Here is a 24,362-nt window from a genome sequence, read left to right as displayed (position 1 = left end):
CCTATTTGCAGGCTATCTCTACCAAACACCCAATGCAATGTATGCATCAGTGTGCGTACATGAGAGACAAAGAGAGCAGGAAAGGAGACGTTGTCGTGGGGGTAGCCTTTTGGTCGTGGTCTATCTGAATGGACGCTAACTGGACGAGCAATGAACCAGCACAGTCGTGTATTTAAGTTGATCCATCTTTGTGTGTTTCAGCCCTGCTCTACAGAAGGCTGATGACTGTTTGAGTCACTACAGCTGCTGCTGCTGCTGCTGGCGAATATTTGCATGAGCTGGAGCACCAACGGACGACAGTACTGCTCCAACCCGGCTCTAATCCAGGCTCCATTTTTTCCAGCCCTCCCTAGCCATTATTTTATTTACTAAATGCCCATATCCCTCCGCAGGGTCAGAGAGTATTTTGAAGAAATTGTTAATCGGTTTGAGCAGTATTTATATCGTATCTTTATATCGATGTTATTAAACATTTGCTACACTAACGAAACACCCATTTCTTGACGGACCACACCGATTTGCAAAGATTTGTGTGCCGTAGTTGTGGTAGGGGGAGGTGGATCTAGATTTTGAGGAGCCTAGAGGGGCTGTGCTTCGGTGCCACTTATCATTAGATATGGCCACCGTTATAGAGTACGCCGAAGCGTCATCTTCAACTTAATTTAGTGATATTTCATAGTAATTTCGCAGTTCGGCCACTGTTGCAGGCGAGATGTTATTTTTGGCAAGCTAATGTTTGTTTTTACATGTCTTTGGAGACGGTTGTTACTGCGTGGCAGGCTGGCTGCGAGAGTCTCCTAACTGGCCGCTTGGTCCCGCAGCTTGTCGATGCTGAAGAAAATAGAACCAGTTGCCAACCAAGCGGTCGGCACCCAACATTTGCCTTGCGCGTCGCTGTATATTCGCTGATGATTCACATTTAAAGTTTCATTTACAGGGTGTTGACTTTTGCAGCCGCTTGGATTTTGGCTTTGATTTGTTTATACGTTAATGGTAAAATTGTTGGCCGTAGACTTGGGTGGCTAACACCAACTAGCTATATAACCCGAACTCGTGCGACGACAGCTGTCATTGGAGAAAGGAAAGTGATCCCCTCAAATGCGTGTTCAATTGAAGCGGTTTTCTGTTGGATTTACATCATCTGCCTTTCCATCAAATGGGCAAAGTTGGGAATAACATTGCAACGTTGGAATATAATGATATGCGTTATGCATTTTTGAGAACTGCGGTGTTGCTTCATTGGAGAGAGGCTAGCTAGCTCCATTAGCTTGCTAGCTAGCTGGGTGATAAAAGTGCGACGTTTCATCCCCCAGTATTTTGGATATGAAGAGGATAATTTGCTATTCATAGGGCTGGAAGGTAAGTCACAGTGAGATGTTAAAACGTTTTTCATGCAAAGTACATTTCTTTGGCATTCACCTTGTGAAGTAAAGCTGAGCCAACATTATCCACCTCCAGTCTGATGTTGGGGGTTTGTCGCCGCCTTGGCTTTCATGACTCAGACTATTCCACGGATCGGAGCATTCACTTGAACGGTTCATGGGTGCTTTATAATCAGATATAGAGGGTATAACGTTATATGTTCACAGTTTAACACAATATATGCGATCAAAATCCCCACATTACTAACGCTAGTTTATACCGAAAAGCAGAAATTGCAGCTTACGTCATTGTTTAATGTATCATTTTCACTTTTTGTGTAGCATTGTAGTTCCCTAGAACAGTTCCGTTTCATTGAATAGACCGAGCCTTTGTGTGTGTTGGGCACAAATGCTCATCATTGCCTTTACTCAGTTGTAAGTTAGCTAACGGACAGCGTAGATAAGGTTACCCGTTAAGTTTGCCATCATCCTCAGACCATTATATTTAACATTAGCTGTTTGACAACAAAAGACTGAAACATTAATGTTTGGTGTGTTGGCGTAGGCGTTAGTTATAAGCTAGTACGATGAGTTGGCCAACTAACTGCAACCATAGGTAACCTGTTTGCTATGTGAACCTCTTTCAAAGTTGTCTTACTGACTAACGTCTCGCAAAGCCGAATCCAATCTGCTATTGACAGTTAAAAATGAAAGATGGATTCATTTCTTTCTGCATTTTCAGTCGCATTCAGGCGATGTAAATGTTACTTTTGACTGCGGTCGCCAACGAAAAGGCGACAGAGTTCAACACAACAGGCTAGCTATCGCTAGCTTTATGCAACTGCTTTGTGCCCAAGCTTGAGTTAACAAAAGCTAACGTTAGCATGTCTCCAATTGTGCCTGTGGTGGTCGTGACTGCATAGTATTCAACGGATCCTAGCCTCAGATACCCAAACAATAAACGTTATCCTCATCACTTTCAGTTAGCTTAGTAAATCTGGTTATAAAAGGGTCCTTATCCACCTAATTCATGTTGCATCACACAGTGCTTCAGGTAACAGTAAGCCCCTGTTTCTTATTTAAAGATTTAGGCTTGCATTCATAATTTCTGATTAATTGTTCTGAAAGTCTAACTGTTGTAATGACTATTTCTCGTGGAGTTTGGTGTTATTGGACCACCATCTGTCCACAGAGCCTGGAGGCCAATATAGACATAGGAGAAAGAGAGAGTTACCACAGATAGATGGTGTCAGTTCCACAATATCTAACAGCTCAAATTGAGACCTCTCCTGCCTCCTTAATTTCTGAAATAATTTTAGGTAAACGGACAGGACAACAAAATGTGGGGGAAATCAAATGTATGTAATGTGGAGCCAAACTCAACAAATCAAGTTAAATATCAAAGGATGCAATGCAATTTCAAATTAGACCCACTATGGTTCATTTTACTGCTTTGCTCAAATAAAATCTAGCATTTTTTAGTGACTCATCCTAAACATTAGTCATAATGTAGTCTGATGTAATTGTATTTTGGGACGGAGAAACAAGCTAGCAAATGCATTGTGTGGATTTTTGTAGCTACCTTTCTGAAATTATTACTGATGGGTGAAAACATGCTTTGTCTGCCGAAACTAGTTGTGGATGATGTGGTGCAAATACTGGTACTTTTTCTTTCCTTCCAGGCTAAATCTGAAAAGGTTGAAGGGTGACTCTTGGTAAAAACTAAAGAAAAGAGTGTTTGTTGATATTATTAAGGATTTGGATTACCCTAGATATAAACCTAGGTTTTGTAAACAAGTTATTATTATTACTTTATTACAGTTAATTTAGCTGACACTTTTGTCCAAAGCAACTTGATTTCAGTCAGCATTTTTCTCGTCTATTCTTGTTACTTAAGATATATTGGAGCATATTACAACCCAGCTAGGCTGTAATAGGGTTTGATGATATTCTTTTATATTGTACTGCATTACTGCCTGGTCACAAGACTCCATTAACCACACAACCTTTCATGTTGTTTTCAATCATGCATTAGATATCACGGACTGGAATGGTTTGATTTTTCACCATATTTGTATATGTCTATGTTTAGCTTTATAATCTTTATCAGTTGTTTTATTTTAAAGCCACATTTGGCAAGGTTCGAAATACTTCAAAATAAACTCACTTAAACACAGCTATGATATGAAGTGTTATGGGCCTTTTTTAAACGGTAACAAACAACGGATTCCTTCTTTCATCTCCAGCAGACATAAAACAACATGTGCATCCCATTGGATGTTACAGACCACATGCAGAATGTATATTCAGTATTCCCTTGCCCTTCTAGCTCCATTGTTATCCCATCAACTACTGAGAAAAATATTGGGTACTTTGCTTGCTAGATGCTCAAATGTCTTCACCTGCTACTTGCTAACTTTGTCCAGGTCTACTTTGGCGCGTACAATGTATCCAAAGCAGAACAGCAGCAGCAGCAGCAGCTGCAGTCAGCCATCACTGGCTACATTAGATGTGTTGGATGTGAAATTAGCGTTTTGACAGTGCTCTCAGCCCAACAAAAAAACAAAATCTGTGCAAATCTTTATTCATACAAACTTTTATCATGCAACAGTTAAGCTCTTAGAGATGAACAAAACACTTGCTGAGGCTTGATGTTCACGAGACACATGTGCAGGCAAACACACTTTTCAAAGCAGTTTGTGCAACACATGAACAAATTAAAAGAGGACCTGAATAAATGAGTGGAGAAACGCAACGCATGCAGATGTTGTCATAAAGTGCAGGAGTGGTCATGCTCAAACTGAATGGTTTGAGCATGAAAATTACATGAATCATGTGCTATGCCCTCTGCAGTTCCCAAATCTCAATCAAGTTACATGCCAAATGAAGGAATATCTATTTGTAAGAATAGTGTTCATAGCTTCATGAGAGTTCCATGGACTTGTACATCTATGCCAAGGAGTATCGAAGCTTTTCACAATAAAATTGACCCATCGCTAATTCCCGCACCTTGGACACGGACTGGCCAAGCATAGCATCGGCCTGCTCCATCCAGGGTCTGACGACTATCCCGCTCTGCTCCATAGACTCATACAATCGTTTCTAAAACGTTACGTTTCTACTTAAAAAAAAAACCTGTGAAGCTAACATTAACAGAGTACGACACATTATTAAACTACCGTATGCTACACTAGGTACTGAAGGTATACTGAATGCGTACACATGCTGATTTTGCTTTTTGATAATTGTAACGGCAAATGTAGACTTACTCGCTTGACAGGAACAGTGTTGCTCCTTAATTTAATTTGAAGATATCTTGCACTGATCTGCAACTTAGGCTTTAGTTTCTATCTTTATGTTTTTAACCTGTTTTCGCTGCTGAGTCAGTTTGACATCCTGGATAGATCCTTTAATCGCATATTGTATATTTTTGTGTTTGCTTCTCTCTCAAATTGCTTACTGTTATTTATTTTTTAATTGGATGATATTTCTTCAGGGAGTTCAGTTAGTGACAGTGAGGCTCCATGCCAGCTCCAACAGCTTGACGAAGTAGCAGAGGGGCGGGGCTTAGCAAAGAGTCAATTACATAAACTGGAAGAAATCCATGGGAAATGGCCAATGGTCAACATTAGATTTTGATCATTTAAACCGTAATTCCGAGCAGCCAAGTGGTAAAAAACCATTCACATCATCCTCCGACTAGTAATGCCGTGTCAGAGCCCATATCCTGGTGTTACCTATGTTATGCAACGTTCGGGCATAGACCGATTACATTACTTGACGACCAACCTTTTTGCTTTTTTATTATGATTTTTGAATAAGTACCATTTAGTTAATTTTTGCTTATCAGCCCCTGTATTCATCAAATAAAAGCTCTAATTTGTAAATTACTAAGCGTGTTATCAATACTACAATAGATACAAAGGTAAGGAGAGTTGAGCAACAAGACAATGGTGGAGGATTTGGTGTCAAACCCAATGCAAATGGTGAAACTGAACACATTAATGTGTAAACTTTTGGCTGAAATTGCAAAGCATTTGAAATAATTTTTTTTTAGTAAGGGGTGTGAGTTTGTTGTTTCGATTTTACCACATGAACTTACTTATTTGGTCAACAACACTTCATCACAATAACTTGTGTTAAGCATAGAACATCACAATGTCATCAGTGAATGGCAAGACCACTGACTAAACAGCCTGGGTAGAAAAAACCCCACAAACGTTTCCTTCATTTTCCTTTTTCTTTTTTCTCAAAGTCCCAATTGAAGAAAAGTCTGTCCTTGTTTTAGACCTCTGATTGGACCAGGGTATGTGAGAGGTGCAGAGTGACATGACTGGAGTAGAAAGTGGTGTTTTTCTCCCACTCCAGGGTACAAGTACATCCCATGAGCATATTGTATTCACATACAACGCAAATAAATTCAATGCAATTTTTGCAAATTTGACTGCTGGAGTGATTTCTGCATCTTTTGGAAACAATGGATATTTCTCTCCAACTCTGTGTTCCTTTGTGTCACCAGAGCATTAATGCCAGCTCTAAACTACACTTCACATTGTAAAATGCAGCATTCACCTTATTTACCATTGAGCTGTAGACTTTCTTTCAGTGGGTGGGTTGCAGCAAATGGAAAACCCAGAGCTGGTGTATGTGGAGTGATTACAGAACGCTTCCCAATGCCATTTCGCCTCCTTTTGCTTATTCACTCCTTAAATGCTTGTGAACAGTATGGAAATCGGCACCTGTTTTTTCCTCTTACGACTTCAAAAGATGAGTTAATTTTCCAAGCGTACCTATCATGATTTCATCTTTCTTTTTTTTTCTTCAGAATGTCATCAGAGGATAAGACTGTGGAACCCTCTGACCAGGGACCCTCACCGCCCTCCAGCAGTGTAGGGGCCACGTCCACAGGAAGTCCTGCCCATGCAGACAAGCGACCACGCGGAAGGCCGCGCAAGGATGCTGCGGTCATCCTACCCCAGGCGCCACCGTCATCCACATCCAAGAACAGAAAGAAGTAGGTTTTTTTTTTTTTTAGATATTCAAAGTAATCTTTTGTATTTTTATGCCATGGGGGAAAAAACTTTAACGTTATTACCATCTAAAGATCCACTGTTCTTTTGGGTAAGACACGACTGAACCTGTAGCTTTACAGTATGGTGTTTTTTGCCTGGCGTGTGTTATTGCGTGATCGCTGAGTCATTTTATTTTCCCAAAAATGACCCTCTAAGTAAAGTTATATTTCAGACATAGTTAAGAAGCAGCACCAAAACCATCAGTCCTCAGTCACTACAGCTGGTTGTAAGTTTATTATGGCCTATTGAATGTGTTCTTGGTAAAATAAAGAATATTTGTCCATTTCTCAGGCATTGCAGTTGGTTGATCAAAATTGGTCATGTTTTGTCCATTTGGCGGGGTCATTTTGTTGATAAAATGTCTTGATTGGAATTATGATTATCAGACGTTAGATGTCATGTAGGAGTGTTTAGCAGTTCCACAGTAGCTTGATTTGAGGTAAAGCCAGCACAGATGTCTTGAGAGGCATTGTACAAGGTCTGGCTTCTTTGTGACTTCCATAGCGACATATAATGCAGCTTAGAGCTGCTCTGTAACATAATGCCCACAAGGTTCTTAACTCTCTCCTTAGTCTGTCCTCTCAATCAATCTTAATACTCTGCTCCCAATGGATTGTTTAATCTGCAAGCATCCAGACTATGTGTTAATGCCACAGTGGAGGGATGACCTGGTACACACTGGAATTGCTTCATGTTGATGAACTGGTTAAGAACAAACCATCAGGGGAAATAGGTTTTTCTTCTGCTCTTCTTAGAGTTATTCACAGTATATTGTTGTCGTGGTCAGGGTCTTTTTAAGGTTGCAGAAATAATAATTCTATTATTTATCCCATCTAAGATCTCATTGAATTAGGACCTGCCCCCCAGCTTTGTTGATGGACCTCAGGTTTTACCACCTTGCAGACAATTTAATACATCCTAATTTCTTATCACACTATTGGTCCTAAAATAATAGGCTAATGGGTGGCTGGTCCTCCTCCCTTAAAACTACCTGTTTTGCAGTATAGAACCAAACTTAACAAACTGAATTGGGATGAGAAGTGACACACTTTGCTCAGTCACATACACTTGAGAGTGAAACAACTTCACAGAGCTGTGACTAATCCTCTCAGCACAATCTTGTGTTCAGACCAACTGGCTTCATCTTCGAATGCATGTAAGCAGTGTGTGTATAAATATTAAAATGACCAATGTTAAGTGTTAAAAGCCAGTTTGCTTGTGACAAAGGAGGACGTGTCAGAAATCGCTCTTGTAGACCTGGTTGTTGGAATTTACTAGATTTGCCCACGCTCCATCTGCTAGTCAGTCCATTTCAGAACAGCAGGATCCTTTTCAGGTTTTCTAGGAAGCACGCTGCTAGCTGGAACTACTTACCACAGCATTATTTTCATCTTTTTCTTTTTTCTTTTTTTTTTTTTCTCTTTCTCCCTCTGGTGGGACTGTGAGGGGGGGGGGGATAAGTTGTGCAGGGTATGGGGTAGAATGTTAGTCTTGAGCGTTTGTCGGTGTAATAGCTGGCTCTCTTAATTAAGTTATATACAATTACAGTTGAATGTAGTGTAGCAGTCTGTGTAAAGACTTCACCACCATAAACTACTTTGTGTGTAATACACCAGATTGTGGTCCTAGATGTAAATGTCACACGCGGCTAATTTTCTGCATTTTGATTTGCCTTCAGGAATCAAAACCCACTTAAATGTCATTGGCTATAGACGAAAAAAGTGTGTGCTGTGAACATGTAAAGGAAAAGCTGTGAGACAGAAGGTGTGGTACTTAAAACATAAGCGTGATATATATGACCCATAGATGTGTTGTGCTGATCAGGTGAAGTATAGTTTTAAAACATGTATATAATTACAGTCTTGTATGTAGACCTATGTTTAGCAAATTGATGGATTGCATCAAAGATTTATTATAACAAAATCTTGGATCGGTTGCCATTTTTGATTCTGTGGTCTGTCAGTGCAGATGCTACACATGACTACGTTTTTGCAGTTCTCTAATTTTATTTTTCTAACATTAAATGTAGTCATCAGTTACTATTAATATTCCTCTTCTTATTTGAAAATCTTGTTCCTTTTTTATGAGAGTTAAATAAGTTCAGATTCTGTCATACACAAATCTGCGAAACTACGGGAAAATGGCCCATCTCTTGCTTACTTACTTTGTGCCCCCTTTCCACAACACGTAACAAGCTTTCTGTTAGGATTTGTTCCCACCTTATTAAAATATTTAGTTTGACTCAATCATACAGGTAATTATGTTTTCAGCCAAGGTTTGCTAGATGCCTCTTCTGTCATTCTTGGGTTTTAGGGTTGTTTCTTATCTTGACATGGAAGTCATTTAAAGGGAGGGGTTGATTTGGCATCCAGCCATTTGTGATTTCTCTCTCCAGTGGCACCGAAAATTACCCCAACTCCCCCCCATCTCCTCCCTCACTTCCAACCCCCTGTATCCTCCTGAGTACCCATGGGACACGCTGCTCTCATTTGGCTCTCTCTCCACTTAGCATGCTAACAATTGATGTTGCTATTTAATTTGTATCCGTGACAATTATTCCCTTCACACAGCGCTTCCAAGATTAGTTCAACAGAGCTCCCATTGGAGGATGCTGACACTGACAGATCTTTCCATAGTGTGTGTGTGTGTGTGTGTGTGTGTGTGTGTGTGTGTGTGTGTGTGTGTGTGTGTGTGTGTGTGTGTGTGTGTGTGTGTGTGTGTGTGTGTGTGTGTTGGCATATGGTTGGAAATGTAGACATGGTTGTCTGATTTGCTGACATGGCGTATTCAGTAAGATATGAAAAGGGTTGCACTTTCTTTATAATGGCTAAAATTTAAATGTCTTGTGATGACGTCTTTTAAGAGATGATAGGGAAAAGGCTACGATTACATTTTACGTGGCATTTCAGAGAGAAAATCTCGAACGGGTGCAGTAATGAGATACTTTTGGGTCACTCAACAGGAGGTAGACGCATGAGAAAGGATATTCTGATCAAGTTTTCCATATACAGTTCTAAACCAATACTTGCGCACTTACTGCACTTTGCAATCCAATTTACTACAGCACAATATGTTTGAAAACTGAATATAATATTTTGCATTGTGTCCTATAGAGAGTAGTCTCAGTATGTTGCTGTTGTGGCAGGCAGTATTGGACAGGGTTTGCGCAGCCTCTGTTGTTGTCTGCATAAACAAATGCTCAAGTTTGAATACAGTTTTCAACTAACCAAAGCAGTTTGTTTGCTCGTACTGAGCTGTGGTGTGTCTGCTTGCTCCAGTGTGTTAGGAATACGTTGTAGTGTTGATCCTAGCACATATGGACAAAGCTTGTAAAAATGCAATGCAAAAGGTCAATATTGAACAAGGTTCATCACACATGTGTTCCAATATGAGTTGGACTCATTTACTCAGATACGGGAGCAGATACATTATCTGAGTTTTGGTACCGTTATGAAAACATTACTTGTTTTTAGATTGAAAATAATTGAGAAATGTATATAATAAAAATGTACCCTAAAAACAACAACTTTTTCTCATTGTAAGAAGAGTTAATTTGCAAAAACAGATAAAATCCATTCTTAAAATAAATAAACCAAACACCAGTTTCATTGATATTCCCTGAAAAAAATAAAAAACATAAAATGGAAAATAAATAAAAATGCAGATACCTGTTTTTGCAAAATGAACCTGGAATTGAAAGTAAAAAACTAAATAAAAAAAACAAATTACAGTTATTATTTGGTTGACCTGGTGTACTGCACCGTTTTGGAAAAAATCATACACCCCTAAAGTAATAGTTTTTTTTAATCTTTCTTCATATTACCAATTCCAATTGAATGATAAAAAAACACAAGCAGTGATTGAGCCCAATGCTGATTACACGTGGCAGCTTCATCACTACTTGAGTCATGCATTGTGTCTTTTCACGGTAGATACTTATCAACAGTGTCATTTGTATAGAGCTGTGTCGTCATTACCCAATACCTGGTCATGTAAAGAGCAGCATCGATAGTACACTCTAGTAGTTCTAACTGTATATACAAGAAATCCTTTGCATTTGGGTTTTTGCCTCTTTTTTTTTTTTAAGTCAATAGAACAACACATTCTTCATTCTGAAATGTAAAAGGCATTGGCCTTTTCACAAACCTGCAGTTCTAAAAACATAACCATCACATTATTACTAATGCGTACGTCCCATCTATGTGACGTATACCTCCAAGGGTCAAAGTGCCTTGTTGTACACACACATTGGCTAAAGCAGCGCTTGCTGTCAACATATAGGGTAGCTGTTGATTTCATATAATACTGAGAGGTTGTCGCTGTGTTTTTTTATTTATGTGTTATCCATGGTAATTCTATTTTCTTGGGACTAATCATTAAAACTGAATGCTTGTTATTGTACCTCTGTATCTGTGGACTTCCCTTGATAACAGGAAGTAGAATCAAGAAGATCTTTCATAAATAATTGTTATTTGTCCTTTTTTTTTGATTTTGTAATAATTACAGAAATGTATTTAAAATAACTATCTGTCGTGGATTCTTTCTGTCTTTGTCCAAAGCTATATACTATGTACATCACAACTCCTAATGATTGCATAAACAACCCTAAATGATATTTGTGTTCAGGATACCAAACATGAATCATGCACCTTCATGATTAGATATTTGTTTATGCTGTCTGAAATTACAGAGCTATTATCATATAATAAGTAATGTCTGTGCTCTGATTTGAATTTCAACAAGAGCATGTTTAGTTGGACTCTAATGAGTTGTCGTCCCTCCCGGGACTGTAAAGGATAAAGGTATTCCATGTCTCGTCAAAGATGAACACACACATTTCAGTTTTAGTGTCTGAGCAACAGTACATTTTGATTCATTATAACCGTGTCACGAGCATAGTCATTTATTCATGGATGATGTTACATTAATGCTACAGTGCCTCTTTATTTAAATACCCAATCTCTTTACCTGCATCTTTAGAGCAGAGCTATCCAGATTGCCCTTCCTCCATCTTTAAACTCCACATACTACCAGTCTGTATTGTAAACCCCCCACTACCACTCTTCCGCCTTGCCCAGAGCCTTGAGTGCCTCCATTAAAAATCAGTGACAGCTGTGACTATATTTAACTAATTCATGACCGCTCCGCCACCCCCCTTCCTGAGGCAAACCCGGGCACTTTTTCTTGTCTTGTTCTTTTGCATTGCCTCTGTTTATTTGTTTGTGTCTCTTCCTCACCCTAGGGGTCGCACCAGAGGGAGGGTTGTTGTGGATGAGGAGGACAGCATGGATGGGACTGAGATAACAGAGTCCATATGTCCTCAGGACACAGGTGAGACTTTGCAACCCTCTCTTTTGATCCAGTATGTACACGTTGGTTACGTTGGGGAATGATGTATGACTTGAACTTGCTCATCTAGGCTGCCTCATGCAGAGAGTGCTTCAAAAGGGTATTTCAGTAAAGGTAGAAGAGGAGTCTCCCTCTCCTGCAGAAAGATGGATGAGAGCTTTTTCTTGGCACCCCATGCTTCTACTTCAGGGCTATAATTGAAAGGGTTTAACTTGAGCTGTGAAGCTGCAGTGGGTGTGTTTTTTTTTCTCCCCTTACTGCTTCCATCTCTCCTCCTGCTCCGAGATTGGCATTGAGGTTCAGTGGGAAAAAGCCCTAGGCTAATGCCCTCTAAAAGCTTTTTAAAATCCCATCAGTCTCTCCAGACCCATTTATGTGCTTTTTTTTTATGTGTGTACATCACATCACGTGACCATGCCTCCCATTCTCATACATCTCAGTGCTGCCCTGTTGCTGTGCTGGAGATATTGGGGAATCAAATTCTGACTGTAGCTAGCTGTGGTGTACGTTGCATAAACAATGGCAATAATAAGGATTTTTAAAATGTTGTTTTATGTTTTGAAAAAAGAGTTTTTCCTTTTTCACTCTGCTCCCATGTCCACTAAAACCCAAGTGGCTCTCTCTGCCTGGAGGTGTTTGTCAAAAGCTCTATATACAGTCTTGTCCCTAAAGAGGTCAAACGGAGTATGTCTGTGCTTAGTCGAGACGTGGATTTAAAATCCTCCGTGTTAATTTTATGTACAGCTTGTGATTTTTGTACAATGTAACTTAAATGTTTTTTATGCGCATACTTGAACACATGTTTATCTTGAAAATTGTAGCAAAGTGACATATTAAATGGTCATCAGAATTAAAACAGGTTATTGGATATCAGCGAGGTTTGTGTGAAGTCTGACACGCGTGCATTCAGTTATTAGGAGGTTTTATTTGTCCTTGTGTAATTCCATTGGATGACACTGAATCATTACAGTATTAGCCTAATTACATCTCAATGAAATGTTAATAAAAATTCAGCATGGCCCAAAGTCTCAGGGAGAGGTACTTTTGGGACTTGTTTTGTATGATTAGCACAGTGAATTGAGCCCTTTTTTTGTAATTTAGATCAAAAGCACTCATGATGGTAACACAAATTGGTAAAGTTGTATTTCAGGCAATATTATTCCCCATTAATATTTAACTCCACTTCTTGACACATTTTGGCATCTGTGATTCTTGTTCTTTTCCCCCTGACTCCATTGTTATTGCTATTCTGTACAAGGGCTTGATGTTCCCAGTGGGTTTACTGTAATCAGTGCTCGAGCATATGGTCTCCATATTTTACCCTCCATCTCACTAATAAAGGCTGTGTTTTTGACCTGGAGGAAACTGACTAGTATGCAATCAAGCTGCCCGATGACAGCGTGTACCTGTCAAAAGCCGCATTTGGATTTTACAGTCATAATTGTCAATGAATTGAAGAGCATCCAATAGTATAGATGTCAATGTTGACCCTGCTGCAATGCTCTGGAGGGATTTAATGCTTTGACTAACCGATCATTTCATTTTTTTGTTACCATCAGAAACACCAATCCAGCCAGTGGAAAGTATGGAAGTGGTGGCCACTGAGGTGCCAGAGGAGGACAAGCCCTCTTCCCCTCTAGCTCAGAGCCCTTCAGCTGAGAATTCAGCAGGACCCTCTGTCCCAGCGAGTAGAGAAGACAAAAGCAGGTTAGAAACACTAAACTTCCCCTGACTTGCTGCGTACACATGCATGGATGAATCGAAATGGAGTTATCAGCTGGTAGAGGCAACACTCTCTTTGCAGGTGCCACTCTGTTAAAGGTTGTAATCAATCTTCTCGCTTGTCTGTGCTATCGATGTTAGTGATGGAGGGCAGACCAGCACCATCTCCTGGGATCTTATTAACAAGGCCATCGCATCCCCTAAAAATGTGATAAATAATTACCACCAGTTTTAGTTCTCAACTTTCCAGCTCTTGGCCGCTATTCTCTCTTTTTGTATTCTTACCACTCTGTCTCGAAAACGCCTTTCTCACATGCTATCTACAACACTTCCACGTCCAGTTATTCTTGTAAGGTGCTGGTTTTTGTTTTCAACTTCCTGCTGATAAATTCTTGCAGAATTAACTGCTTAATATGGTTAAAATGTTACTAAATGCAAAGCTGTGTGATTTTTTTAATGGATGTCACAAGAACATATTCTTCGGTATCAAGTAGATGCCAAAATTCTGAAAACGTGACTGTACTTGTTTTTCTACAGTACCGCACCGCAGTGCCCCCGTAGTGCAGTCAGGGCTCGACTATTTTTTCTTTTGATGTTTTCACAGCAATAATAAATAGATAGAAGCGAGGTAATTATGACCTTCCTAACAAAAACCAGTATACAAACTGTAATAAAGGAGTCGAAGTACAGGTTTATTGTTTTGATTATGTTTTTTGACATTGTATCGAGGATCGTGGAATTTCACTGGTATATGTATCGACTACTACATTTCTGGTATTGAGACATCCCTACCTACTATTACACTCAAGGTTACAGGTTACGGTGCATATAAGAAAGAATCCATTTGTTTTATAAATGGATTTGTGTGTGGAGACAGTGTGCACGTTGCCTCACAATTGTCTGCATTATGCGTTTATACCGGTAAGTATGTGGCTACCCAGACTCATTGCCAGAAGAGGAAGGCCTTAATTCATGGTGACATGCGTGGCACTGTATTAAGTCACAGTAGGTATATATAATTAAACACCCCCCTACCACCCATTTTCTTTGTTTCAGTGAGCGTCTCTGTGCCTTCTGTTACTGCGGTGGCCGCAGCCTGCTGGGTCAGGGGGATCTGCAAGTATTCAGCACCACGCCTCAGCTTGAAGCTCTCTTCAGCCACAAGGGTGGAGGAGGCTTGACGAGCGAAAGCAGTGATTGTGATAAAATCACTCAGCCAAATATGGCCGGAGAGACCACCTCAGGACAGAGGGAGAAGACAAAGTAAGTAGACCTGGCTAATGCTGTTGTCACAAATGGTTAGGCTGTCAGTGTTGGTCAGGATAGTAAAGTCAGCTGTGATGAATCCCTGTAGAAAGTTAAATCAAACCGGCCACTGGTGGAGAAAATAACAGATGTTGTGGTAAAGTATTAATTGTGACTAAAAATTGTACTTGGATGTTTCAGATCTTTTTTGTTTCAAAATGGACTTTTTATTTTTTTAATAAAGTTAAATTGTGTGTGTGTGTGTGTGTGTGTGTGTGTGTGTGTGTGTGTGTGTGTGTGTGTGTGTGTGTGTGTGTGTGTGTGTGTGTGTGTGTGTGTGTGTGTGTGTGTTACATATTTGCACACTGTTCCAACAAAAGACCCTCCTCGGACTCTTTTGGACAGCTGCCTAATTTGTTTTGGTCCTTTTGGAACCAGCGTCTCTCTGGGTTCCCAGTGACGTAATGGGCAGTATGGGTCTGGCCGCGTGCCAAGCCAACCAGTAGATGTTGTTTTGTTGCTGTGTGATTGGTCATTGGGGCCAGTCCTCGGTCGTGCCACACAGAGGCACAGGAGGGAACACAGGGCAGGAGGAGAAATTATATATTGATTTGTCAGAGAAGCAGAGGTGGTGGACAAAGGGGAACACTATGGAAATGTGAGGTGGTAATGAAACTAAACAATAAGCTGTCAAGGCTATTTGTCATGAGTGTGCCATCATGCTTCCAGAAACCAATCTCTTGATTTTGGCTGTTGGTTTGTTTACTGGAACTAAGGTCCTTTTTTAAATGCTAATGCACCCTCTCCACATTTTCCGCATGCTATGCAGCTCACTAGTTCTAGCCAGGGACTCGGGGAAACGCATCCTTTTCAACAGATTTTATGAGACTGAACAGCCAGCCTCTTGTGCACACGCCAAACAAGATGGCCCTCTTCCTCCTCCTCCTCCTCCTCCTCCTCTCCCTCCTCCCCCACAGCTTTTTATTTGCTCTCTAACATTTTCCCCCAGCTCATTCTCTCTGTCTTCATCTCTCTGCTTTTGAAAAAACTGCACATCTCCCTCTACCTTAATGTCTCTACTCTCTATTCATTCCTAAATTGAATCAGGCTGTCTTTCTCCTGCGTAGCATATCTTCTAGCTGTCCTCTTTTAAAAAAACAAAACAAAAAAACCTGTGCTGACCTGCTTTCTCTGCAAACCTCTTCCTTTTGTTCCAGTGGGTCTGAAAGCTGCGAGGAGGAACCAGACCCAACCAGTCGATTTTGGGATGAACTTTCTCATGTCGGCCTTCCACAAGATCTTAACGTCCAGTCTCTCTTTGAGTCAGGTAAGACAAATGGACTTAACACATTTACTCCTTTTTATGATGCATTGTTAGCATTCATCATCGCATCCTTTTTTATGTCTTGAAATTTCAGGGCAATGCTGGGCACATCAGAGTTGTGCCTTGTGGTCCGAAGGTGTTTGTGAGGGCGAGGGACAATCTCTGCTTAATGTGGACAGAGCCATTGACTCAGGGAGCACAAAGGTAAGTTAGGGGAAACATCCATGGACTAATAGCTGTTAACACCATCTTAATGTGTTGGGGCAGCAGGGAGGGACTGCTTCAGTGAGGCACAGCAAAGCTGATGGATCAGACTGGCTGGTAAAGGTCGGCCCGGCAGCATGTATCTCTCAGCTGTGAAATGGAAAAGGTCACGCCACTCAACAGGGCTGAGCTCTCATGGCAGCTTAGCTCCTAGTGTTAGCAGCGGCACAGCTCTGCGATTGCATTTGCAGCCCATTGGTCGTGTAGCCCATCAGCAAGTCTGGCACTTGATCTCCGGAGTGGCTATTAGTGCACACTCATAGAACTGAGAGGAATAGGAAATGGATGAGGTTCTGCCATAAATGTGATCAGGGGGTTAAAACAGTCCAGGGGTCTTCTCTAAGCTGAGAAACCAGAGATATTAAAGTATAAAGCACTGTTTTTACACAAGTCAGTAATACACAAATGTCATGGACATGTTTTTAAGAGTTTGTTGTTTCCTTGGCTGCAAATGGAATTCACTCATTTTAGTTGCTGACATTTTAGACATATTTCTGATCTCTCTTTCTCTGCAGCACTGTGCATACTGTAAGCGCCTTGGAGCATCCGTTAAGTGCTGTGCTGAAGGATGTGCTCAACTCTACCATTTCCCCTGTGCGGGGGCAGCTGGGACCTTTCAGGATATCAGGAGTCTCTCGCTCCTCTGCCCAGAACACATTGAACTGGCCATTCACAAATGTAAGTTGAGTGGTATTCAATACATACAGTGAAAGTTAGAAATGTGTATATCAACTATGATTGTCTCCCTTTTTTATATTACTGACTTAAATCCCTTTTCTTTAATTTCCCTGCCCATAGTTGTAGATGATGTAAATTGTGCGCTATGTGATAGCCCAGGGGACCTACTGGACCAGCTCTTCTGCACCAGTTGTGGTCAGCACTACCATGGGATGTGCCTGGACATGGCCGTGACCCCTCTAAGGAGGGCAGGTTGGCAGTGCCCTGAGTGCAAAATCTGCCAGACATGCAAGTGAGTGACCTTCCAATCTGCCTAAATAATGTATCTCAGACTGACTGTTTTTGTCCTCTATATTCTTTTCTTACCCTTTTCTTACAAATGTTCTTGATAGCTACCAGGCATGGTGCTTACTGCTGTTTTGTTTACCTCTGTGGTTTGTGAGGAGCTAACTGGATGTTGTATCCTCAAGCTCAGTCTTGTAACTTTTGACCTTATTTAAACACAGGAGCACAGCACAGGAGCTCTGCTAGCAACCAGGCCTGTTTGCCTTAGGTGAACACTGTCCATTGAGTTTTCTGTTCTGTATTTACATAGAAGCCCCAGCACTATGTTATTACTGCCGCACACAGCATAGTATTTTTCAAGATGAGTTTCGTGTCACAAACTGTAATGGATGGGATGTACTTTAAATCGTTTAGGGATGACAAAACCTTTTATTATTGCCTGTGCATAGCATGACTTTTATTGTTGATGTTTTATCAATGCTAAATCTTACCTGTATTTATAGAAGTAAAAATGATTGAAATGCATCCGGTGTTGGCCAGGGAAACTCTCTTTTTTTTTTTTTTTACAACCAATTCTTCAGCCTTACTCATTGCCAACCCTACAATTATAGATGTATCACCCCCTCACTCAGTGACGCACAGCTACATGCCCCGAGCTACTGTATCAGCTGGAGTAATATTTTAGCATACTATCATCTCTGCAGGAGCAAGCATTACTTTGTTTTGTTTTAAAACCATGGTAATACAGTATTGTATTTGTCATTCTGATGCACAACAATAAATCATCCCTGTATTAATTAACAAGCTACATTCACCACCTTTGGCATTACACTGTTGGCAATACAATGTTATATATTACAGGGAAAACAAAAATACTGACATGAATAAATACAATCTTACAAGCTCAATGTATAACAAGGTCACTTAATGTTCTCCAGGGGTAATGGCTCTGGCATTGGATGCAACATATCAGGACAACTTGTCGCATGTCCTCGCCTACACACTGCTGCAGGCCTCATCTTGCGTATGCGTTTATCAACAATGGGCAGTCAGTCAGTGTGCTCAGCCAGTCTTCTAGCTGGTCTGGCAAAAGTTGTATTTTAATTGTGAATGACTATTGTATTATTTGGGTTGTTGACAAGAAATGCACTAAAACACACAAATAAGAAAAGAGTACATTTAGGTATGGCGGGAAAAAGGTTGGTTCTCTCTTCTGATTTCATGTATTCATTCATTCAGTAACATGATAAGAAATTGAACTGATATTTTCCATAAAACTGTGATCCATTATCTATACGAACAAGACAGATCACTTCAAACTATGGCTTCAAACTAACTAACAGCAAATATTGTTATATGCGATTAATCGCGATTAATTAATCACAAAGCTTTTAATTAATTAGATTAATTGTTTTAATCGCTTGACAGCCCTAGTTCAAACAAAAGATAAAAAGGTCTGAATGAATACACTTTTTAACCGGGCTTGGAAAACCAGAGGGAAGCAAGTGCTCAACTAAGAACTAAAAAAATCATTTGTTTAGGAAACCTCCTAAAGATGACAACTATGACCACCCATGTGACTACTGTACATAACATTCTGTGTAGATTATTTTCAGTTCTTGTGCATTATATCAAAGTCCTTTGCTGTCCCATTTCATACAACCTTGTCTCTCTCCTTTTGTAGGAACCCAGGAGAGGACACTAAAATGCTGGTGTGTGACATGTGTGACAAAGGCTACCATACCTTCTGTCTGCAACCTGCTATAGACACTCTTCCCACCAACGGATGGAGATGTAAGGTAGGAAAGACCTCTTTATGATGCTGGATGGCTTATTAAAGACAATATAACATAAGGTTTAATCCGGCCGGTATGTAAAACTATTTTTTACAGTAATGTTACTACTGAAGTGCAAACCTATTGTTTCCACCAGGTGTGATGTTGCAGCAAACGGCAACATAAAATTCCCACTGTGTAAAGAAATGTTCTCTCTTTGCTCTGGCACAGAATAAAAATGTCTACCACTTAAGAAAATATGACATTTTGGTGGTTTGTATTTGCACTTCCTGTGGTTAAGAAATGACTCACACTAGCTGATCTTTTAAAGGCTTCAAACTCAGTGCTGTAAGATAACTTTGTGTGTGTGCAAGAGTGTGTGCAAGCGTGTGTATGTTAATCGCACGCATCCCTCAGTGCAGCCCCGGCTGTCCTCCAGCAGCGTAAATGTGGTCTTTGTAACTGGTTAACACACCAACCAGTTTTCTGCAGTGGTCTGAGGAGGCTGCGGCAATATAGCCAGTAGGTGATGAAAGGTCTTCACACTTGGCTTCTCTATCTGACTCAGCACAGGAGGAGCACAACCCACACACATCCTTGGCACTCGCTTCTCCTGGGCACCCGCCACCAACCCCTGTCCCCACTCGCATGGTGGTTTTGCTCAATGCAGTGCATCTGCCCGAAGTAGAGATCAATCTAGAATTAGTTGGTTTCAGTTTCAATGCTCCGTCATGTCTCTTCTATCATCATATATGAGCACCTTGATGGCAGGCTGTGCTGTTGTAGACAAAAGCTTACTCAAGCCAAGTGGCTATCTAGTCTTTTAAGTTGCAAAGTCATTATATTGTCCAGAGAAAGTGAGCACTGGTACACTTTTCATGAACAAGCTTCATGACCATGTCTCGTTGAAAAAAGGAGAACAATTGGAGACCACCATCGCTATGTAGTATCTCGTTTCTTTTTTCCTTTAAGCCTTAAAAATAACTTTCCCCAGATCCCAATGATATTGCTTTTAGTATTGAGTATTGCCCTATCAAGTATTTGTTTATATGATATTTTTTCTAAACGTAGTACAGCTGCATAGAGTATATTTTGCCTAAAGTAGCCCTACTTTAAAATGTATAAACCTGTTTAATTAGGTTTGAAAGCTGAATAAGTTTGATAACTTTATTAAAAAGTTATTCTATCTTTTTGATGTTTTGTGTTTTTAAATAAGAGTCAGTGCTGTTGTGGCATGAACCTTTTCTCAAAATTTGGAAAGCCTCTCTCCATTCCTAGCATGAGCAAAATGCTGAAGTCCGAACACTGTTTGAAACAGCAGCACTTGAGAAACATGCAGCTGAAATAGTGGCCAAATGACTGCTTCTTTTTCTTCTTCTTTAAACCCAAAGAAGCTCTGCTTGCTGTTGCACGCTGTCTGTGTGGATATTTAATAAAAGATAGTGGCTGCTATTTATTTGTTAGAGCCGCTCTGTGGTTCTATCGCTCATAACATTGTGCTCACTGTTGTAGCGATTTTTGAAAAGCAGTGGGATTTTTTTTTCTGCTAGCAATACCCAAAATATAGAAAATATAGAAAATGAAAAGGGCTTTATATAGCCTGATACTGATCCTTTTAAAAATAATCCAAAAATGTTTAAGACTAAGCAGGAAATTAAAAGTTCTGAGACGTACTCCATGTTTTGATTATTGGCAACCTGCTTGGATTTCAAGTGTTGGCCATTTTTAACACTACTTGGCTGTATGTTGCCGCTATGTTGCCAGAACCAGATTCATTTGATGCCAATGTTTTAAAAGTTTTTATTCTTTTTGGCATTCATTAAAAACTGGTTAGTCAAAATGATCCGTCTGATTAGAAAGCTGCCTTGTAAATCCATTTCATCAGGACCTAAAAATATTGATGTTATTTTTTGCAGTGCTATTCCCCAGCTGTACCTCATAAATTTCGCTGGAAAAGATTCATGGTTTTAAAAATACTCTCATTCGCTGTGGGCCTGGTCAGGTTCCATGCTTGTTTCCCATCCAATCCCGTGCCAAATCTATATAGCAGAAACACTGTATTCTTACCGTGTTGAGTCTGAAAGGCTTTAAATGTCATGTTACTAAGAGGGTTCTCCTTTTGCTCCTCAGAACTGCAGAGTGTGCATCCAATGTGGAACACGAACCAGCGGGCAATGGCACCACACCAGCCTGCTGTGTGAGAACTGCGTCAAAAACCAGGACCCTGCTCTGTGCTGTTCTATGTGTGCCTGCATCCTGGACCCTGAGCATCACAAAGACTTACTCTTCTGCCAGACTTGTAAGAGGTAAGGAACGTTTGTTTATTACTTCGACGCTTCAAATGCAACGCTCTTGTTTTTTTTGTCCTTGTTTTATTCCTGTGGCAATTTTATGTTTTGTGGTATGATTTAAGGAAACACTTGGAAAACCACAGTAATAAATATGTCACACTTTCGGATTTCACAGAGATCCCCGTCAAACAGTCTCTTAAAAATACCTTTGCACACATTTCAGATGGCTACACCTGGAGTGCGAACGTCAGAACTCAGGCCAAGCAGGAATCCACCCCAGAGAGGACTATGTTTGTTCCAACTGCAAGTCTCCTGCTGCAGAGCAGGCGCTACAGGCAGAGGATATGGACACCGGCCCAGAGCTCAGCCCTCAGCCAGCCTCCATGCACACAGACTCTGAGACTGGTCTACAGCTGGCTCAAAAGCACACGGACCTAGAACCTGGCACTCAGCGGCCTCCTGAAATGCACAATGACCCCACACCGGAATTACTTGCTGTTCCATTGCACTCAGATCCAGAGCCTGTTCAGGCTACCGTCCAGGAGGAGAAGCCGGCCACGTCAGCCCAGAAGCCTGGTGGGTCTTTGTTCCAAAAAGTTTAGATTGAACACAGGAAGATATCTCTTTCCTTGTTGTTTTTTCCCCCCTCAATGCCCAATTGCCCCTCCTGAGAATCTTATCCGTTTTATCAGCATATTAATCAAGTCTTGTTATCGCAAGGACAAGCCAAGGAATGTAACTCTTTTGATTATACAAAATCCTACACACAAGCACCAGGTTATACGATTGAAAATGAAAGAGAATCTTTGTAGTTGAGGGTTCATTCACTCAGCCTCTAGCCCTGCAGAAGCAGTTGAAAGTTTTGGCCACGCAACACAAAATTGGCCTGTAGTGTCAGCGCTGAGGAAGTTTTGAAAGTCGCAGTTGTTGCAGATGAAAGGATTGGGAGTTGTTTGGACTAAGACCAGAGAGAAGCGCTCCTCTTTTATGTGGATGATTTTCGGAGGACTCCCCAATAACCAGATGGTGCCTAACTAGCGACAGATTAAAGCGACTCCTATGTCTTAGTAACTCTGTGTTTTGAAAATGTTAAGTATTTGTGTCTTCCTCCTGGCTCCTGGGGCTGTAGCTTTTGCTGCCAGTCTGTTAATGAGAAATTGATACTTATGAGCACTTATTTATTTTTAATTTTTCACTTTAATGCAAAGTGAAACTACACAGTGCTACATGAGACAGAAATGGGCACTTGAGTGGTTGGCTGCTCACACTACTACAAATAAGCCATACATTTGACTTGTCATATCGCTGTGTGCATGTTTGCCGTGTGTGTGTGTGTGTGTGTGTGTGTGTGATCAAAGCACAACAAGCTGTGTCGGTGCCTTTCATACCCTAAGATAGCAACTAAATAGGATAAACCTACAGTGAAATGTCTTGAAATCGCCATATTGTTTTAAAGTCAGGACCCATGTGGAGTCTTGGGACTCGAACTCGCATGAGCTTATCTAGCTCGATGCCATTTGGTAGAAGAAGCACCATTACCTTAGTATAACCTTTCCTTCGCACCATCTGTGATTCATTGTGGGGCAAGCTGTAGCAACACTTTGAGTTACGTGATGCTGGTATCTGCCTGTGTGAAGCTCTGGGCTGCATCTCCACTCTGTGAGTTCTGCCAGCAGTGGAGTGGAGTATCAGGCAACTTAACGGTGAGCTGGGGATGCCAGTGGTAGCTATGCTGCCCACTCTCTGTCTAGACAGCAGACTCCACTGGCAGGAGAGAATGGTTAGGAGTACCATGGTGGTGATGTTATTAGATCCCCTGCCTGCAAACCTGTCTCAGAGCTACGCTGGCTCATTCAGCTTGCTTGCTTTGCTCTGCATGCACATGCACATGCACTCTCATTTTACTAGCTTTTTTCCTGTGGTTATGAACTGCTTCATTATTGGATTTAGCTGGCACAGTGATGCTCCCCTCATTGTGGTTTTAAAGGTCTGTTGAGTGATCTGTGTATTGATTTAAGAGAAGATTTAGGAGGTTTATGTTGAGCACCTTAAAATAAGACTCAGTGAAGTTTTACCTGTTTTTTTTTTGTTTTTTTATATAAATACACATGTCATAATACTCTTTACCCCAGGAGATATCATTTGGGATTATGTCTTAAAGCCTATTAGACAAACTGTAAAAATATTACTTTTATTTTTTGCAGTGTATTAAATATCCCTGTCCCAAATAAGAAGAGGACATTCATTTTAATAATGTAAAAATGGACCCAGATATTTGCAGACTTATTTCCTGTTATGCGAGATCATGGCTATGCTGCCAACGTCGCGCACATGTAATGTAATTAAAGTCCTTAACCAGATCTGTTTATCACCTGCCAGGATTCTGCACTACTCAGGGTTTAACAGCAGGCTTACAGTGACTCAACTGCCAGATGCAGTTAGATCCATTCTTTGACTGCAAGTTAGACTGATTTGATTAATGCAGCAGAGGCTGCATTAATCAAAGCCGTGTATTTATCTCAACCATCACTTTATTCACTGTAGGAGATATAGGAAGCAAGGGTGTTAATATGAAAGAGAATGTGTGTTCAGCTTGGTCAATAGTTGAAGGCTGGAGATGGTTAGAGGCCCATCTCCTAATTGACTTTCTGGCATCGACACCGGATGAGCACCTGCAAGCTGCACAGTCATGAGCCCAGAGCACACAGACCCTGGGATGTTGGTTGTCATGGTTACTCCCTTCCCTGGCAGAGATGCTTAGCAGGTGCATGTGTGTGTCAGGATCAGTGTGACATGGGAACTTGCGGATTGAAATGGTGGGTGCCTCGTTAAGACTGGGCTATCTGTACGGTCAGAGGCTGTCTGGCAGAATATTGGCGCGATGTGTGGATGCCCGATAGCCAGGAATGACTAGTTCTATTCATACCAGACTAGTCAAATGGATTGATGCCTTTTTTTTTTTTTTTTTTTAAATACAAAACCAAATGGAGAGAGAG

The 24,362-nt window shown here is 40.8% G+C and overlaps 1 protein-coding gene across 2 annotated transcripts in view; it reads left to right on the top strand.

Annotated features, from left to right (window-relative positions):
• Positions 1–709: 709 nt before the first annotated feature.
• The window catches only part of kmt2cb (lysine (K)-specific methyltransferase 2Cb), a 61,882-nt gene continuing 38,229 nt past the window's right edge, over positions 710–24,362 (top strand). For both annotated transcript variants that reach the window (XM_029452705.1, XM_029452704.1), the window contains exons 1-12: positions 710–1,359; positions 6,187–6,375; positions 11,676–11,764; positions 13,342–13,489; positions 14,561–14,767; positions 15,967–16,076; positions 16,168–16,277; positions 16,853–17,015; positions 17,136–17,307; positions 18,985–19,099; positions 21,206–21,381; positions 21,590–21,942. In XM_029452705.1, the coding sequence (XP_029308565.1) occupies positions 6,188–6,375; positions 11,676–11,764; positions 13,342–13,489; positions 14,561–14,767; positions 15,967–16,076; positions 16,168–16,277; positions 16,853–17,015; positions 17,136–17,307; positions 18,985–19,099; positions 21,206–21,381; positions 21,590–21,942 (1,831 nt within the window). In that variant the 5' untranslated portion in view covers positions 710–1,359; position 6,187. The remainder of the gene's footprint in view (positions 1,360–6,186; positions 6,376–11,675; positions 11,765–13,341; positions 13,490–14,560; positions 14,768–15,966; positions 16,077–16,167; positions 16,278–16,852; positions 17,016–17,135; positions 17,308–18,984; positions 19,100–21,205; positions 21,382–21,589; positions 21,943–24,362) is intronic.

The sequence above is a fragment of the Cottoperca gobio genome, chromosome 17, assembly GCF_900634415.1.
Source record: "Cottoperca gobio chromosome 17, fCotGob3.1, whole genome shotgun sequence".
NCBI lineage: Eukaryota > Metazoa > Chordata > Actinopteri > Perciformes > Bovichtidae > Cottoperca > Cottoperca gobio.
The sequence above is the reverse complement of the archived record's forward strand: the minus strand, read 5'-3'. Positions and strand labels throughout refer to the sequence as shown.